This window comes from Ornithodoros turicata, chromosome 1 (assembly GCF_037126465.1).
Source record: "Ornithodoros turicata isolate Travis chromosome 1, ASM3712646v1, whole genome shotgun sequence".
Lineage (NCBI taxonomy): Eukaryota > Metazoa > Arthropoda > Arachnida > Ixodida > Argasidae > Ornithodoros > Ornithodoros turicata.
Genome location: NC_088201.1, coordinates 172,744,748 through 172,763,565, shown reverse-complemented (window position 1 = coordinate 172,763,565; position 18,818 = coordinate 172,744,748). Strand labels below are relative to the sequence as shown.

At 46.4% G+C, this 18,818-nt stretch overlaps 1 protein-coding gene across 1 annotated transcript; it reads right to left on the bottom strand.

Annotated features, from left to right (window-relative positions):
* Nucleotides 1-17,038: 17,038 nt before the first annotated feature.
* Nucleotides 17,039-17,784, bottom strand: LOC135390170 (uncharacterized). Its single transcript, XM_064620148.1, has 2 exons — nt 17,719-17,784; nt 17,039-17,662 (listed from the first exon to the last, which is right to left on the bottom strand). Exons 1-2 carry the CDS (start codon nt 17,782-17,784, stop codon nt 17,039-17,041), a joined length of 690 nt encoding a protein of 229 aa, XP_064476218.1.
* Between the last annotated feature and the right edge of the window lie 1,034 nt (nt 17,785-18,818).

Sequence of the window (18,818 nt, the reverse complement as noted above, 5' to 3'; positions counted from 1 at the left end):
TCGTTGATGGTCCTTTCTTCACGACGACAACTCATAGTGGTCCGACACGTATCATGCGTTCGTGACATCATATCAATCTTTTGCAGATCTTGATTTGTGGCAGTCCAGCGAAGGAAGGTGCACGGAACAATACTGGGACAAGGTTCATTGCTGCAGCAAGGAATTCGAAACAGCACGGAAACTATTGAAGTTTAAGGAATACGAAATCCAAAGCTCGCTTTGTGATTCGTAGCCGAGGCTGGAATATGAATGATCATGAAACCGTCCTGCAGCGATGGGCAGTAATAAAGGTGCTGCATTTTAAAACTTGCGTATAGTGCTTTTTTCGAGTGTTATCTATAACTCATAAGTTTCATCACGCAACGCATACAAAGCTAACTACTGCAGAGCATGATATTACTAATCTTTTTGGAGAGAGAAAGAGAAAGAGAGTGGCACATGCCGTTTCTCTAGCCTCTTCCCAAATTATTCCAACGTAAATGTTGGAACAGTTTCCTTTCACGTCTCCTCTGCACCCCCAACCAGCGTGCCACCCCAGGTAGTGCATGGTGAAGGAGTATCTGTCTAAGCAATGGCTAAATTTACAGAAAAGGGGTAAGAGGGAAAATGTATAATATACGTCTAAGGCATAGGCACAATTGTCAAGCATCCCTCCACCAGCGTTCCACTAGCCGCGCTAAAGCAACGCTAGTATATGTCTAGTATCCGCACTCGGCGTGAGCTATGATGTAGACATGCATTAGACAAAACGTTCAAGATTAGACCAAGTTTATACATTAATGTAGCCAAAATATGTACACTTAGAGCTTGCACATGATTTGATATTTTCATCATTCGGTCTGATTTAGACTGAATGATCTAATATAATCTAGATACTAATCTAATCTAGATCTAGCCTACAAACTTGTTCTCCTCTTGATATTCAGAAGTGTGTCCTGCAAGTTTGGAATACATGTACATGAACTCAAATAGGCAATGTAGATATTTGGTACGAATGTATTTATTTTGCTTATCATATACAGTGAGCAAGAACTGAGTATGGGCTTGCACAAACAAAATTACACTAAAAATTATGCAGCAAAGGCTATTGATGCATAATTGCCTTGTTGTGGTGTTTGCAACATACGGAATGTTCGATTCATTTCATTGTATGCATGCAAATATTATGACATGCATTGACATACACTGCAAACAACTCATTGCACGGGGTCTTCCTTGTGTTACAGATTAAGCGCAAATGGAACAAGCGTGTGTACGTGGAGAGGTTAGTAGCATAGCTCCAAGCCCCACAACCAATATTTTTCTAATCCAAAACAATCCAGTCCTAATCCAATGCAAGCCAATTGTGAGCCCTTTTATTGGTCGATCGTAGCTCAGCCCTATATGCTAATTGACTGGTTTGCTCAAACCCTTCAAGTTGATTGGTCCATTCTAAGCCTACTGATTGCTGATAGGCTGGGTCGGCCACGCCCCTTGATGCCAATTGGCTGGCATAGCTCTGTGCCTTCACATTGATTGGTCTATTCTAAACCTACTGATCGCTGGTTGGCTGGCATAGCTCCACCTGTAATAGGCCCTGCCCCCTGAATCGGAGCGTTCTAAGCCTGCTGATTGGTCACTACTGTATGTCCCTTCTCCACAATTTCTACTCATTTCTAGGCCTTCTCACAGGCTAGACATAGTTCAACCCTCCCGCAGGCTGTTTCTATGGGGACCTATACCCCACCTCTATGATTTCAATACGTTACTAGGTCTTGGCTCACTGACACCTCCATCACCAGATGGCGCACGCATTGTTTGGCAATGGCTTCAGCTCACAATTTCTGATTATTCTCAAAGCTCATAGGTCCGTACTGAGGATCTACCTTGGGAGGAGAGCATTTATCATGACTCATGACATGTCCAAACTTGCCCCACAAGACATCACATGCCACTCCCACCAGATGGTGCATCGACATTATGTCACATGGCTTCATTTGGGCGCGACATGAGCGCAACAACTTTATCGAGATGTGTTGCATATACAGGGTGGTCCACCAAACATGATATAAATTCATAGTACAAAACGTAGGCCCCGGAGAGACATGCGGTCAAGGGATTTTTCTGCCAATAACCTTTGCCACATATTCGTATTTTTATTTCATTTCATTTGCCGGAAAGTTAATTTCTTGAATTGAACTCCGGAATTTCCCAAGGCAACCTAACATTTTCTTTGCGGAAATGGCTTCCCTGTGGTTATTTTACTCAGTAGAGCACATAATCCCACTCGTAATGCAACGGCAATTGCCGAAATAAATTTGCCGAAAACACCTGGAAATGAGCCCTCGGCTCCACCTCTTGCGATCTCGTCGGCTCGTAGATTGAGTGCAAAGCTGAGAAGAAAGGAGGTTACATTGACACGCCACACGAGGGGGGAAAGGGTTACAAGCCTTACCCACGGAACAAACACGCGCGTGAGAGCGGGAATCAGACCTATCTTACCAAAAATGAAGTCGCCCGACGGCTAGTAACCCTTTCCCCCTCGTGTGGCGTGTCAATGTAACTTCCTTTCTTCGCAGCTTTGCGCTCACACTAGGAGCCGTCAAAAAAGAGGCGGAGCCAAGGGCTCATTTCCACGGATTTTCGGCGAATTTATTTCGGCAATTGCCAATGCACTACGAGTGGGATTATGTGCTATACTGAGAAAGATGACCACGGGGAACCAATTTCCGCAAAGAAAACGTTAGGTTGCCTTGGGAAATTTCGGAGTTCAATTCAAGAAATTAACTTTCCGTCAATTGAAATGAAATAAAAATGTTACCAATATGTGGCAAAAGTTATTGGTTGAAAAAAATCCCTTGAAAGCATATCTCTCTGGGGCCTACGTTTTTTACTATGAATTTCTGTCATGGTTGGTGGACCACCCTGTATTGCACTCCTGGTACGGTACAAAAAAAGTTGGACATCACACATCATAAGTTTTGGACGACTATCTATCAGCTTACAGGGAGCAATCACTACGTGAGCTTCAAGAGATATGTCAAGACGGAATAAGAGTCCTTGAGAACATCATCAATCGTGCTAGAGGCTATGACACCATCTAATGAAATTAAACTTACATCACACACTGCTCTCCACTCTCGCCAAGTTATTTGCTCGAACACGCTACACATGCAGTTCCAGCACCCCTTTCGAATTCTCATCACTGGTGCATTCATGTGTGGGAAGATGATGCTCACACAGAATATAATGAGAGAACCCGAATCATTGTCATTCTATTGAAGAACAGATACTCTATGTGCGAAAGTATGCTGGCGGATAAAAAAGGATTTGACTGATGTGGAATTTACGGACAGCATATCCATGGATTGGGCCAGCTTCGAAAAGCACAAAACAATCACTGGCTTCACCGTGTACAAGTCCCTTAATAAGTGCCCCAAGCACTTGACAAAATAGAATAGGGGGCAATGGGGAGTCAAATTCCCATACTTCCACTGCTTCCCTCAGGTCTCTCAGGGCTCATAGCAGGAGTCGCAGGGTGAGTGGTATCGAATGCCATCAGTAATGGCTCATCGAACCAAAGTAGGTGAAGTACTGAAATGTAACGGTTTGGACGGTATAGAAGTGAGTAAAATACTAGAAGTATTTTATTACTTGCTGAAGTGCGTGCACTGTCATCCTCCACCTCCTCCAAAGCCCGATGTAGCACCCCAACCCATCCCCATCCATATAGATTTTAATCTTCTAGGCTCAGTTGCCAAAAAAGGATACGCGAAGATGGTGCGGAAAGAGTGCAGGAAACCTTTCACGTGGCAGGTGGATAATGTGCTAGTATATAGAAGGAACAGAATCAAGCCCTGAAGCATCGTCGCTTTCGTGAGCTGCTTTGCACGTCGCAGTGTGATCAACAGGAAACCGAGTGGTACGAAGAAATAATTATAAGCGCTCTAAAATACTGCGAATCGGCCACTAGCAAATATTGTGCCTATAAAGAGATAAAACAGAAAGGGCTAGGAGGGGTAGAGACGTACAGGCTTCACCGCAAGCTCACACGCAGCGAGGCCGTTGAATAGCTGAAAGAGGAAATGCTTACAGCCTTCATAATATGCAGGTGAATAAATAAACTACTTTAGCAACTCACGTGAGGGATTTATATCAGGCGGACCCCTTGGATATGCCCGACATGCCCATTTGACAAGGGATCCAAGCACATTTTGACAGTTATAGATACACAATTCAGGTACCTGTACATGGTTTCCATATGAACAAAGCGCCCACAACACGCATAGAAAGTCTTCTGTTATCTCAGTGTTCAAACATGATCTTCGGTTACTACCAAAGGAGCTGGAGCGAGCGAACATGTGGCGTTCAAGATTCACGAGAATCACTTTTTGTGCGGAACCTAATAAGGGTCAGTTGGTTGTTGGTTGGACTCTTGCTTCCCTGGTCACTTCAGTTGGCTAAGACAGATATGGAATTACCACCACAATCGACGATGGCCACTGATGCCGCTGGATATACCACGGCGCAAGGCGTTCGAGCAACGGCAATGCACCTTGAATACGTCCAGCCGTTCGATCTGAACACGCCAGGCGCTGGGGACTACTACTTGCAACGCATGAATCTCTACTTCGAAGCAAATGTAATCACGGAGGAAAGATGTAGGAGGTCAGTCTTGTTGACCCCGCGTGGACCTAAGACTTATGCCCTGGCTCAATCTCTGCTGCTTCCATAAAAATTGTGGGAATGCTCATACAGCGAGGTGCACAAGGCACTTACGGAACATTTCGTCCCACAACCCTTGGAGATTCTTCCACGATTTCATTGTCACAAGAGATATCAGTGCGAAGGGGAAAGGATCACGAAATACGTTGCTGAAATACGAAGACTCAGGGAGTTGTGTAATTTCACCTATTTGGATAATATCCTTCGAGACCGAAGAGAGAGAGAAGAGAAGAGAGAGCCATCTCGGTGGAAACGGTGGTGCATAACCTGTTGTTGGGCTAGCAGGCGTATCTCACTAGAGACCGCATTAGGATTCACCTTCCACAAGTAGCAGTCACTAGTTGCCAGAGGTGGGCATCCTCACGAGGGCAAATGAGGGTGAGGGTGCCCTCACCCTCACATTACCCTCACCTCACGCACATTGAGGTGAGGTGAGGTGAGGAAAACTTCTCAAAAGAGAGATTGAGGTAGGTGAGGTGAGGAACATGTTTCAAGAGGGATATTGAGGTGAGGTGAGGAAAATTTTTGAGAAGGAGGTTGAGGTGAGGTGAGGTGAGGAAAATTTTTGAGAAGGAGGTTGAGGTGAGGTGAGGTGAGGAGAATTTTTTTACAAGGACGTTGAGGTGAGGTGAGTGAGGAAAATTTTCCGAAATTGAGATTGAGGTGAGGTGAGGTGACGAAAAAAAATTGAGAGTGAGGTTGAGGAGATGTGGAGCGGCTATTTTCAATTAAGCGATCTCTTAAAGGGACAGTCCGGGAAAACCGGAAGTTGATTTTTTCCAACTGCCACGGAGGCTTAGATGTTGGGTGGAAAGTGTCAGCTCACAAAATGGCGTGGTTTTCGAGATATCGAATAAAAAATACTCCTCTGAAGACATCCGGTTTCGTTTTTCTCCCACGCATACTCCTTGCCCCAAGGATCCTCTATGTACGTCAGCCGTCACGTGAGAATGACGTCCCCAATGGGCAAAGTGGAGCGGAGGACCGTGCCGTTGCTGGGAATGCAGAGAGGTGCTTTTGTCCATGAGTGTACTGAACAGAAGGCTGCGTCGTGATACCTGTGTTTACATTGACGCTACTCTGCATTTTAGTCTACATAACGCGTGATTGCTACTCAAAAACATCATAATGTTCAAATGCTAGCACGCGACAATCAACTATCGCGCAAACAGGCATGCGCAAGTCACGTGCGGCATTGCTCTTATGCACGTCACGCGAGAGCTGGCTGCGGCCTTTACTCAGGACCAACTGCGGCATAGAAAAAAGTCGATTATAAATCGTGCGATACGATTTCTTCTGAAATATTTCGCACAGTTGTTGTGAGGAGTATTAGAAATCATAAGGCGGTGTTTCCCAGACCTATGTTTTCGACCGGACTGTCACTTTAAAAGGGCACCGGGAGCCAGCTTTTTCTATTACCAATGTAGCAGAAATGTTTTTGTACTGTGAGCATAGGCTCTCTACACTAAAATGTGTTCGCTGTAAGCCCGTCAGTTTCGGACTTGCAGTTGAGTCAGATACATGATAGACGTTTCAGGTCAGATGCACGTACAAGTGAATATAGCGTATGTGTGCTTTATGTATTTAGCTTAGATTTCAATACAATCAAAGTCAGTTGAGTCACATATATGATGTGAGACACATGAAGAAGTCAACATAGTTCCGTGTGCATTATGTGTTTATTTCAACAAAGCCAAACTAGTCCGTCTGTAAGCAGATGTGTTTCACGTATTATTTGGAACGATAGTTCTATTTAAATAATATTGATCAATAATATAAAGTCATAATAGTCAAAAATTTACAAGTAATTCGAAGTATAGCTGCATGCCAACCGAAAATGACTTCCGCAGCCCCATTATCATTCTCGCTCGAGAGATACTCGATACAGGCCATTCCTGCCTTGCCAGTATGAAAAACAAACAACTTAAAATTGCTCGGTTTGTGCAACTTCTCTACCCATCATACTCTACGTCCAATTTTTATTGATCGTACATGTAGTGGATACTTGTTGCAAGAAGGACGAGCCAAGCAAGGTAATGAATCTTAGCTGTGGGTATTTGTAACTTGTTGTCAGGAATAAATAAACGAAACGAATCAACCAACGTAAAAAGCCAACTACAACTTATGCACCTACCCGATGCTAATACTTTTTTTTATTCCGTGTTAGCGCCGCGAAACAACTGTGGCTATGAGCGACGCCACTCCTAATTGAAAGAGCAATTGTGAAGTGAAAACGGCAAAAATTATACCAAGTGGATATATTTTAGAAAGAAGGTTGAGGTGAGGAAGATACTTCAGAAAGCAGGTTGAGGTGAGGTGAGGAGAGGAAAATTTTTCAGAAACAAATTGAGGTGAGGTGAGGTGAGGAAGATACTTCAGAAAGCAGGTTGAGGTGAGGTGAGGTGAGGAGAGGAAAATTTTTCAGAAACAAATTGAGGTGAGGTGAGGTGAGGAAAATAATTTTAAAAGGCAGTTGAGGTGAGGTGAGGTGACGAACGAAATCCCCCCAAAAATGAGGTGAGGTGAGGAAAAACATCCGGGATGAAAATTCAGGTGAGGGCAAAGATCGTGAGGGCATTTGCCCACCTCTGCTAGTTGCTGGTCGAAACAGTATGGGAATACCGCCGGCTTGGTTCTTTCTGTAGGTGACGGTGGTGAACGGGTCATGAAGAGAAGTCGCGAGGTTGTTATCGCTCATCTCATCTGTCTGCTGAGGAGCTGCCGGCACCGAAGTGTCCATGGTCTTATCGGGAACATTTACGACCTGTGGATTGTCGGGATCACCGGAGGAAGGGCTCCCTACCCGTTGTCGTTTGGCAGGGCTGGCGGGGACCTGTTGACCTGTGGGAAGTGTCATACAGACGTTGGACCTCCCGTCCAGATTACGGCGGGAGGTCCGTGAAACGGTAGAATGCTCGTTTCAAAAGGCTCCGAAAAAGCCTAAGGGCCCCACCACTTGAAAATGGTTATCTTCGTTGCTCGAGGTGACACCAGTTTTGAAGAAATGTCGTCCAATTCCGGTCGCAATGTGACAAAGAGAAGATGGTCTCTGACAGAGTACGGGAGCTTGTAGCATTTTCGAGCTGGGCCACACCGATAGTTCCCGTGCACAAGCGTGACAGTACAATGTGGATATTTGGAGAATGCACGTGTACGGTGAACACCGTCAGTCACCAGACAAGTATCGTACACAGCAGACAAGTATCTGCTATCAACGGCGACAGTGATGTTTGCCATCTTGGTATATGGCGCGGTTTTCAGCAAGCTCATCGTTGCACGGCATATCTACAGTTACCAGTTGACGAAGAGTCATCAAACTTCTTGGCGCTGTGCACGCCATATGGCCTTTTCAAAGTATAGCGTTTACCATTTGGTGTGTAGGCCGCGCCTCGGATTTTTCTACGTTTTATTAAGACGTTACTGCAATACATACCAGGTGTCGAAGTATACCTAGATGACATCAGCAGCAGCAGCAGCAGCAGCAGCACGTGTGCTCAATAACATGACGAGAGAGTTCAAGTAGTGTTGAAACGTTTACAATATTCATGGCTGCGACTCAGCGGCACGAAGTGCTTGTTTGCTGTATCGTCCACGGACTTCTTAGGGTTCAATATCAGCGCCGCAGGGATACGTCCATCCGCAGACAAGGTGAAGGCTGAGGCTGAAGGCTTCTAGAGCCGAAAAGGAATGCGGACCGCCTTTCAGGGAATTCTGAATTCGATGAAGACTTGAAAGAGTGTCGCAATTTTTTCCCACTGTTGCAAGAGACCTGTTTTGGAAAAGGTGCGTGACTCGTTTGGGTGACTGTTAGTCGAGTTCAAGGAGATTAGGTCCAGAGGCCATTGTGTTAGCGTCCCCTCTTTTCCCCCCTTTTCACCCATCAGGAGGTTATTGGGAGTGTAGGTGTTTGTGTCATTAAATGGATTGCTGAGTTTGAGAACGTGTCGTGTTGCTATTTTCTGTTCCTTGTCTCATATTTCATTGTCGTTTTACAGTGCGAAAGCATTGGCGTCTTTTCTAATCTATCATTTAATATTGGAAATAGTTTACATAATCCTCGGAAATGAATATATGTATCGACTCTCTGTAGCAGATGTAAATCATCTACCACTGGCTCAATCTAGTACAAAAACCGCCAAATTGCAAGCAGAGTGAACCCTCGTCGCACTCAAGGCATTGAAAGAAGCTTATGAAATAAATTACCAAAGAAAACTAGAAAAGTATAACCTGGTACATACTGAAAATTGGAAGAGTTGATTACCTTTGGTTGAGTAGATGGCGGGAACTGCGACGGGACAAAAAGGGAAACCACCTGTGAAGTGGGTTTCATGCGTATTGGATTTCAGCATGCACAGCTCGGCACTTCGCCTCCCGCTTGTTGTCGCCGAGCGTCGTCGGTACCGTTGCTGCTGCGAACTGCACATCATTCCCTCTTCTACGACCCTCACATGGTCGGCGTGGTGCTTGTGAGCGTGCGTCTCCAATGTAGACGCAACATCGCAGTAACACAGAACGAAACGTCATAGCGAGGGAGGGCGTCCGTGCACAAGAAACTTCTTTGAAAACAATAACTCAGTGATTTTCTCACGTACTTGACAAATGTTCAGTAGGCATGAAAACTCGGTCAAAACAGCAGCTCATCTGCTACTCAGACAGCCTGCGCGGTTGTTCAACCCAGTATGAAGCAATCAGCGCACATATAACTAGGATCGGTACATCGCGGTCCTTGTTATACCTGCGCTGATTTCATGTTGATTAACTTCCCCAACAACACTGGTAGCAATTGAGTGTTAACTACGTACGACAAGGACAGCAGATGTTCAATTAAAAATATGATTAATGGCTTGGGGAATAATAACACATAAAAACTAAACAATGCTCGATTACATCTTGATTAAGAGTCAACAGCTACTTTGGTTCCCTGTATTAATTCAGTGTTTAACTAAGTACAATAACAACTGCAGATGTTCAAGGAAAGATGTGATTAATGGTCTGGTAATAATAATGCATGAAATCTAAATAATGCGCTCATTAAATCTGGATTATACATCACCAACTACCTTGGTTCTCTGTATTAACTCAGTGTTTAGCTAAGAACCATAAGAACTGCGGATGTTCAAGGAAACATGAACAATAGAATAATAATGCATGAAAACAAAGTAATGCTCTGATTACATATTGATTAACAGTCACCAACTACTTTGGTTCTCGGTATTAACTTGCTGTTTATCTAAGTGCAATAAAAACTGCAGATGCTCCAGGCGAATATGGTTAAGTGGTTGTAAACAACAATTGCTTCACATCATTTTAGTCAGAATAGACAAATTAACTCATAAGTACGGGTAGGAAAAAAGATGCAAAAGCAGTCGAAATATGCAAGCGCTTATGCGCTATAAACTACGTAAATATGCATGCACTTACGCTTTATAAACCATAGGAATGTGCCCTGTAACATAATATGCGATAATGAACCAGGCCTCCGTCACCGAATTTACGCGCAAATTCAAGAGAACCGTCTAGTTCGCATTCCTAAGACGGTTTGCGCCGTAGGCTTTGCTATTTATGCATGCATGTACACGTAACTGCACCCTCAAGTGGATAAAGCGCTAGCGCGCACCCGCGATAATCATAATAATGATTGGGTGGGTTTACTCGTAAGTGTAAGCCTTCCTGAGCACGACGTGCTGCACGTGCCGCAGGGCAGGACTCCGGATAATCTCGAACAGCTGGGGCCTAGCGTTTCCCGGAGACGGCGCTGGAAGCAATGCTTACCTCCCTCGCGTTATATCAACTCAGATCTGTAAACTGAGCTCGCAGCTACACAAGTGAAATCGGATTCCGCACACGAGCCAACATGCGGTATCGATGTCGCTCGCAATATGTCGGAGCACGAAACACTGTTGCACACACACTGCGTAACATAAGCCTACAGTGCACTTAAAGGACTTGAAGACGACTGCTTAATTCAAAGCAAATGATGAACAAACATGTCTTTGCCACTGAGTGACGTCGTTTGCTTTCGTTTTCTTGAGGTGCACAGGGTTGCTCTATAGTTCTAACTTTTTTCTACCGGCATGAAGCGGTCACTTCCGGCAAGGTCGTCGTGGTGAGTCGTCACCCGCTACCAAGCAACTGAGACGCTATATCGTTGTTCCGAAACCTCGCCATTCGATCAACGAAATACGTGAGCGTGCTACCCGAACTACATGTTAACTGGGTGTTGTAGGCATCGTAAAGGAGAACAATGCCACTTATTGCAAGCAAACCCCACTGGAACAACGTAACGGTTCTACTAATCGCCGTTATCGGTACACGTAAGACGTAACCGCGCCGTTTGCCCACACCGGAGGTCACAGCGTGAAACACACTAACATTCTTACATAATTTGGTGTCGCAATACTCAAAAAATCTATCAAGAAGCGTCTATCAAAAACAGTGAAATGTTCGAAATGCCTTTATTTATTAAAATGGCTAGATGGTGTACATTTATGAAGAACACCGAGAGACGCAGACACCGAAGATGGCACACCCCAGACGAAAACTCCACCAGACCGGGTCTGATGTATTTTTTGCTGTCACACCAGAGCGGGAAATCAAACAGTTTGTCTCGCGTGTTCTGATGTGTGGCCGTGTCCGGTGTATCCTGAGGTGTTGCCGCGCCTGGAGTGCACCGATGTGTCGTCGATGTAGGGTGCACAAATGCCGTGTGCGAATGCTGGCTATTTTCACAGCTCGCCTTCTGCATCCAATATAGCGGTTTCTATGCTATTCATATGTGCAGCATGCACTGGAACGTGCAACAAATGAGAAGAGAACACCTGTTACGTGTTTTGATTTAGCTGTCTTTATTGAGGACCCATGTCCATATTGGTATCCGCCAGATTGTGAACCAAGGAACGCACCACGGACAGTTTGGCCTTACTGCGTCGGAGCTCAGACGTCTTCTGCGAGAGCCAAAGTCTAATATTCTTATTTGCTTGAGCGGTCTCTTCTCTGTATATCCCCTGGTTGATGCATAATCCTTTAAGAGGGCTTTAAAAACACGTTCAGGCGTTAGCTTTCTTCTCGTTTGCGGAAACCCTCGGGCACAAATGTAAACACACAGTGAAGCTTTCAACTATGAACACGACACGACACGAGCTTTCATGCAGTGGGCTTCATTCCATTCCATTCCAGTGCGCTGCATGCAGATATAAAGAAAAGTATGACATGACACACAATATATGTATCAACATGTCACTCCACGTGAGCGCTGTGGGTGGCAAGCATGTGAAAAAAAAAAAAAAAAGGCGTGGGAAACACCTGCCGGAGGGAGACACTTGAGACACTGCTGGAGAGAGGCAAAAGTATGCAAACTTTTCCCTCTTTTCCGCGGTGTCCCAAGTGTCTTCCTCCGGCAATGGTCGTATTTCCGGATCACCTTGTTGGACGCACTGCGCCCAGTAGAGCCACCGACCACTTTTCCTTCCCTTCTTCTTTGAGCGGCCCTCATGGCCAAGTGTCTCCCGCCGACACATCTTTCCCACATCTTTGTTGTATTTTCCTTTTGTCGCATGCGCGTTGACTGGCCACCCACCCTCTCCCACAGGGCTCATGTGGGTCGACATGTTGATATATACTCTGTGTCGTGTAATACTTTTCTTTACACCTGATCACTGCATCAAACCTCGTGTCTTATTAAAGAGTTGAAAGCTTCACTGTGTGTTCACATTTCTGCCCGCGTGTTTAGGACATTAACTGCGCCTGGATACACATTAACCCCAAGATCGGCTGCGGATTGCCAACCAGATCCTGTCCGGATAGACCAGATTCAGGACCGATCGGATTGATCGTGTCCTTTAAGCATCATGTCCGGTGTGCTAGATGCACACTTGCTAGATGCGAATCTTTTGTGATTGTCATCCTAAATCACTGCCGCAATTAATCTCTGCTGCGTACGTCTAGTGAAGCATCTCGAAAGAATAAAGCTTAATGAAGAAGAGAGACGGGAAAAAACTTGATGTCTCTCAGTCCCATTCACTAGTTAAAGAGCAACGACAAATATCAATGTACAACTTTGCCCAAAACATGCTGCCCAGAAGACGTGGAGTTCACTACAAATCCAGTACTATAAAGCTTGGCGATAAGCAGACACAGCCAATATCCCTCACAGGCTTGTCTAGATCCTGCCGATCTTTAGAATTATTTCTAATGTACATCCTTCTACACTAACTGACATAACGTGGGTAACCATAAAACCTTTTTGTCTATCTGTAAACACCGATCGATTACACTCCTGGCATTACTCGTTTACCAGCAATATGAAGAGAGTTGGAACGACTAACAAGGAACCGCATAGAACTGTAGTGTGCCCCACCATTAGCAGTGTATGAAACCGTATAGTTGCTCCACCGTTCCTGCCTTCCGTACATTTCAGAAGTAACAATTACAGAGGTAATGGTAGCCTTTTTATAGACTTTCACATTTCTTGGCATTCCTAGTACATGCGACACATCGATACGTAGCTCACCCAAGTTACACGATTAACCGTGCAGTACGACTCTTGATCAGGTGGTTACACCCTTTGCACAATGTGTACCCTGCAAGCTCTTAAAAATACAATGGACTAATTAGGATTTCCCAATATGACTTTCAAGAAAACTGAAAGAGTAGCTAATACCAAGAAGGCTACCAATTGCTTGTCAATTGCTTACGATCCTGTGGCTACATGTGAAGTACTGCCATTGTGGTTCTCAAAGTCAAAGGTAGAGTTTGCCCATTGGGGGCCCAACCTTCTTATACATAGTCCTAGGTGACACAGCTGATCTAAATTCAAGGTCCAGAACCTCTAGTCGTAGAGTGAAGGGCATTCTTCTACGAGCCGCGACAAGAAAGTCAATTTCTCGTTGTGTTATTGAATCCGTGAGCAATATGTTCACAGCTGCTGAAAGAAGAAGGAAATGATCAAGTTATTTTGAGGGTAAAATGCCACTGAGAACAGGAAGACTATAGAATAAAAGTCATGACCTGAACTCGCTCGCCTTCCAATAGCACCTGGGCTTCATTGCGCGGGGTGTTCTAGTAACAACGTCCGAAGTCATAATTAACTGCAGTCTTTTGTCAACAGTTGTGCACCTGTGCCCGATGTACCATGGATTGCCTCGGCTCCTTGTGTCAAACCACGTGATTAGAAACGTTTTCACTACCCCCAGTCCATGGGAAAACCCATAACTACATCAAAGCCTGGTGAACTGGACAATATTTTTGGGCATTTGACCATAAAAACAGCCACTCCAGTACGCACTGCTTCAACAGCTTGTTTCTTCATCCGTTCTTCGGTATGCAGCACAGCCTGTGGGCAGGTCGATTAATTATGAACGTTTGTACCAGAGCCGTCATGTTTGTAGCTTTGTCCAGCATAAGCACATCGTGGACGTTCATGTGCACAATTAAACTGTTTCAAATTTTGCAGAAGATATCTTGCAACTGCGTCAACTGCACACTTCGGCCTGTTTCACGGTCCACTGTAATGCGTCTGTGTACAACCTCTGAATTTCTTAACAGAAAAGTCTTAGAAAACTGTTCATCACTGGCTTTGGTCCAACCCAAATCGAAATGAGCATGTGAAATTTCTTACGTAGCACAGGTGCCAGCTCTCGGATTGTGCAATACAGAGGCCACAGGGAACAGGTAGAGCGCCTGAATAGATTTACACCAGCAGTGTTCCAAAAGAGCGGAAAATTCGAAGTGCCTTCTCTTCTTGTCTGCCTCTACAGTTGACCTTCAATAATGTCATCGGTGCAGCTTAGATCGTTATTCTGTCAGCTGCTTGCATAAGACAAATTTTGTACATGTTTTCACCTTGCAAAAACTATCGTTGGCTGTGTTCAAGAGGCCGTTGTAAGAAATCAGCGATTCCGTTAGGGCTACTGAGAGACGTTTTGAAGCAGGGGCACGTAGATACAACTGCATTTTCCAAGTACTGTTGTGAATGCTTGCAGCAGAAGTGGAGATTTCCTTTCTTCCCGTGGAATTCCGAAAGGGGTTTAAAAATGCTTACTTAGTTTGTGGTAGCGTATTTGGGAATGGAAGAAGGGTTGAGATAAGGAAAAGTAGTTGACACATAAACTCTCTCGTAAGTGAATACATTGTGAATAATGTGGCTAAGAGAACACAAGCCTCGACATTAGTAGCCGCACGTCCATTGTACAGTGGTGATCCTCTGGTGACATGACCCTTTGTTGCCGATGAAGCAGTATCAGCTTCATCGGTATTACTACTGCCGTTTTCTGAGCCAGATTCTTCAACCAAACCTTCGAGTTCTTCGTCTCGCTGTACGTGCACATCCATTAATTTCTGGTCGAGGCTGCTGGCTTGTCGACAGCCCGGTGCAGCACTCTCTACAGTTTCATTTGGGCTGTCGGAGCATGTTACAACAAAATGTCCTGTAGCATCCCGTCTATTCAGTGTTTCTCTTCGTACATGCATTATCACAAACCGGAGCTTTTCATTTCTGTAATGGTCGGTCACACATTGGCAGGAAAGAAAGGAAGTACAGCAAGACTGGCAATAATGAAGGAGGCTCCTCCTTACCGTAACAGACTGCTGCACCGGTGCCACTATGGTATTTGAAAGTGAGAAACACACAGAAAAATAAGTACTAGTAGTGGTAAGTTGCTGGGATGAAAACTAACAAGGAAAACGGACTTGGAGCAGCTAAAATCAAGCAGCTTGTAGCCTCGAGGCTGCATGTTATAGATTTCATGTTTAGCGGAGGTCCCCCCAAAGCGTTACATGGCAGGGGAAGTGAAAGAAGACCTGGCCTTCATCCTGTGGAAAACATTGCGATCCTTGGTAAATCTTCTACATGTTTGCGCAGATCTTCTCTCTTGGATCATCGGCAGTGGCGTACCGGTATCTCCAAAGTATGTGAATGGGGAGGGGGGCTTGACACAAAATCCTACCTTTCTCTGTCACTCCTCCTCACCCATGCTGATACTGGGTGCACTCCCGCCACACATAGACAAGCCTGTACATACATATGTGATTTATACATAGTTTTATGTAAGGCATGCCACAATCCCCAGCTGTGGACGGCCATTTTTTTTCTCTCACTGCAAAGCGTAGGGATATCACACGCTTTAGCGCTGGCGCGAATATTGTGTCACTGCGAGGCACCAGTGTTCCAGGGTGCTAGCAAGACATATCTGGCCGCAGTGCAAGGCAGCAAGTACATATATAAAATTAATAAATAGGCCGAAGCTCTGTGAACTCGCGACATTTAAATGCCTCATGTGCAGCCACAAAGCTGAGTGGCTATGTCAGTGATTCTATGGTGTCGGTGCAATAAAGGTTCCCCCAGGGCGTCAGTCCTGATGTTGCCCACCTATGTGAGGCCGACAACGGCGAACCCTTTCACCACCACCACCTGCAATAAAGAAATTTGGCGGCCGTTCCCGTGTTCCCTAAACTTTTACCTGTTCAGTACTGCTTGCAAGACGCATGTCAAAAATCAACAACCTGTCGTTTATACAGCTGCAAGATTGCGTATCTCAGTTAAGAGAATCGTAAGGCATACTGTCTACCCCAGACAAAATATTGATACGGCGTTTGCAAAACCGACCTAACCAACACCTATTGACTCAAGATTGCACACAAGTGTCTCGCAAGTTGCACATGCTTGGTTATAAAAGAGTGTAGCAAAACGTTTCGTACGCTGGCGCTGGAGAGTAACATAGCACATTTTTCAGACTACACCATGAATTTTGGGAAAAACATTGCTAGATGGGATGCTCATGAACGGAAGCTTAGGAAGTCCCTGGCCACGAGGGTAAGTGAGCTACGGAATCCCAAAGCACAGAAAGGCCCAACAGTGAACGGTGAGTTGATGTGATTTTGCTATGTTAACACAACCACTTAACGCGGCCCGGTTAGCAGTGGTTTTTGAAAACGTGTGTGCTGCCACCTACCATGCGACGTAAGTATCTTTCAGTTAGTATTTGTTCCAGTACTGTTTGAGACAATATATAACATGCGGCTGCATGCACATCATTGGCCTCGAAAAGCATTCGAGGGGGAGTGTGTGCCATGCAAGAGCAACTATGTGGGTACAGGTGACGTAGCTGCTTTATAGGGCTGAAGGAATAGAGAGAACCTTCTAGTTGAAGGGTGGAACGAGAATGTTCAATTGCAAGAGCGCAGCGAGCGGGGAGCGTGCGCCGTGGACGACGAAGATCGGCGCGCGCAGATGACAGAGCGCTGTGGCTAGCTGGGTCGCTACAGCTGCTCCCCCCTCTTAGCGCGTTCGTCAAACGCAAGAGCGGTGCGTCATCAGGACAGGGGCCCAGTGGACGGATTATGTTGAACGGGGAGCGGCAGGCTGGTAAACGGAGTGAGGGGTGGAGATTAGAGCAGCCGTGAGGTCAGCAGCAGCAGCCTCAATGTATGCAGGCTTTAATCGGTCGATGGACACTTGCTTTTGCTTGCCGTTGATGATGAGGAAGAAGAACTTGGAAGTGTGGCTGACGACTTGATAGGGACCAGTATAAGGGGGCTGTAGTGGCTTTCGGACAGCGTCGACGCGTACGAAAACGTGTGTGCACGTCTCCAGGTCGTCGTGCACGTAAAGCCTGGACAAAGATGGTTGACGAGGGGGTGCTGGACGAAGCTGGTCTTTGAGCCAGGAAACGTAGTTTGCTGGATCTGGCGGGAGAGCAGCCTTGGGGGACGCGAGGAATTCTCCAGGTAGTCGCAGAGTTGTCCCGAAAACGAGCTCTGCTAGGTGCACCCCAAGTCCGGCTTGAAGACTGAACGGAGGCCGAGCAGGATGACAGGAAGAACTTCCGTCCAAGAGGTGGGGGTGGGGTGTGCCTTGAGGGCGGCTTTGAGATGGCGATGGAATCTTTCCACCATGCCGTTTGACGCCGGATGGTAGGAAGTGGTCCGTATGCGTCGAGATCCCAGTAAGGCGGTGAGGGCGCTGAATAAACACGACTCAAACTGCCGCCCACGGTCAGTAGTTATAGTGGAGGGCACCCCGAAGCCAGAAACCCACGTGCTCGTGAAGGTAGCGGCGACTGTTGCGGCGGAGATATCAGGCATGGGGGCCACCTCAGGCCACCGCGTGAAACGGTCTACCACCGTGAGTAGATAGCGGTGACCATGAGAGGCCCACGATGTCCAAGTGGGCCTTTTCAAAGCGGGTGTCAGGTGGAAGGAAGGGGTGCACGGGAGCAAAAGTGTGTCACTGTATCTTAGCTCTCTGGCACTGCTGGCAGCCACGTGTCCAGTGCTTGATCTCGGCTTGCATGCCGGGCCACACGTAGCGCGCACTGATTAACTTCTGCGTTGCGCGCATGCCCGGGTGCGATAATGCGTGGAGGGTATCAAATACCCACCTGCGCAGGGCTGCTGGGACAAAGGGTCGTGGATGCCCCTGGGATACGTCGCAGACAAGAGTGGTGGCGGTACCGGGAAGAAGGACGTCTTCGAGACGAAGCGACGATGTAGAGTTTTCACGGAGCATGCGGAGGTCTTCGTCTGAGCGTTGCAGGTCAGCCAATGTCTCTAGGCTGAGCGGAGTACTGATATCTTGCGGAAGACATGGTGACAGTGCGCTGATGCGGCTGAGAGCGTCGGCCACGGGGACGTCGTGACCGCTGACGTGCCGAATGTCCGTGGAAAACGCGGACACGAAGGTAAGTTGGCGAATCTCCCGTGGTGAGTAGCTGTTGCCGGATGAAGTGAACGCGTGGGTCAGCGGCTTGTGGTCGGTGTATATAGTGAAAACGCGACCTTCAAGAAACGGGCGGAAATGCTTCACCGAGAGGAAGACAGCAAGCAGTTCACGGGAAAAGGTGCTGTATCGAGTTTCCCTGTCTTTGAATTTCCTAGAGAAAAATGACAGCGGCTGCCACGCGTGGTCGATCCTTTGCTGAAGCACAGCGCCAACGGCCGACGACGAGGCGTCCACCATGAGCGCGGTGGGCGCATCGTGCACTGGATGTCTCAGCAAGGTGGCTTCAGCGAGAGCCTGCTTGATTCTGCAAAAGGCATCGGAGGCGCGCGATGTCCAGGCAAGAGGGGTGTTGCGGCCTTTGGAATCCGTTAACAACGCTTCCAAAGACTGGAGGGTG

Coding starts and splice junctions, on each gene's coding strand:
- LOC135390170 (XM_064620148.1), bottom strand. CDS start 17,784: ATGCCTGATATCTCCGCCGCAACAGTCGCCGCTACCTTCACGAGCACG. Junction 17,663..17,718: donor CGTGGGTTTCTGGCTTCGGG/GTGCCCTCCACT, acceptor GTGTTTATTCAG/CGCCCTCACCGCCTTACTGG.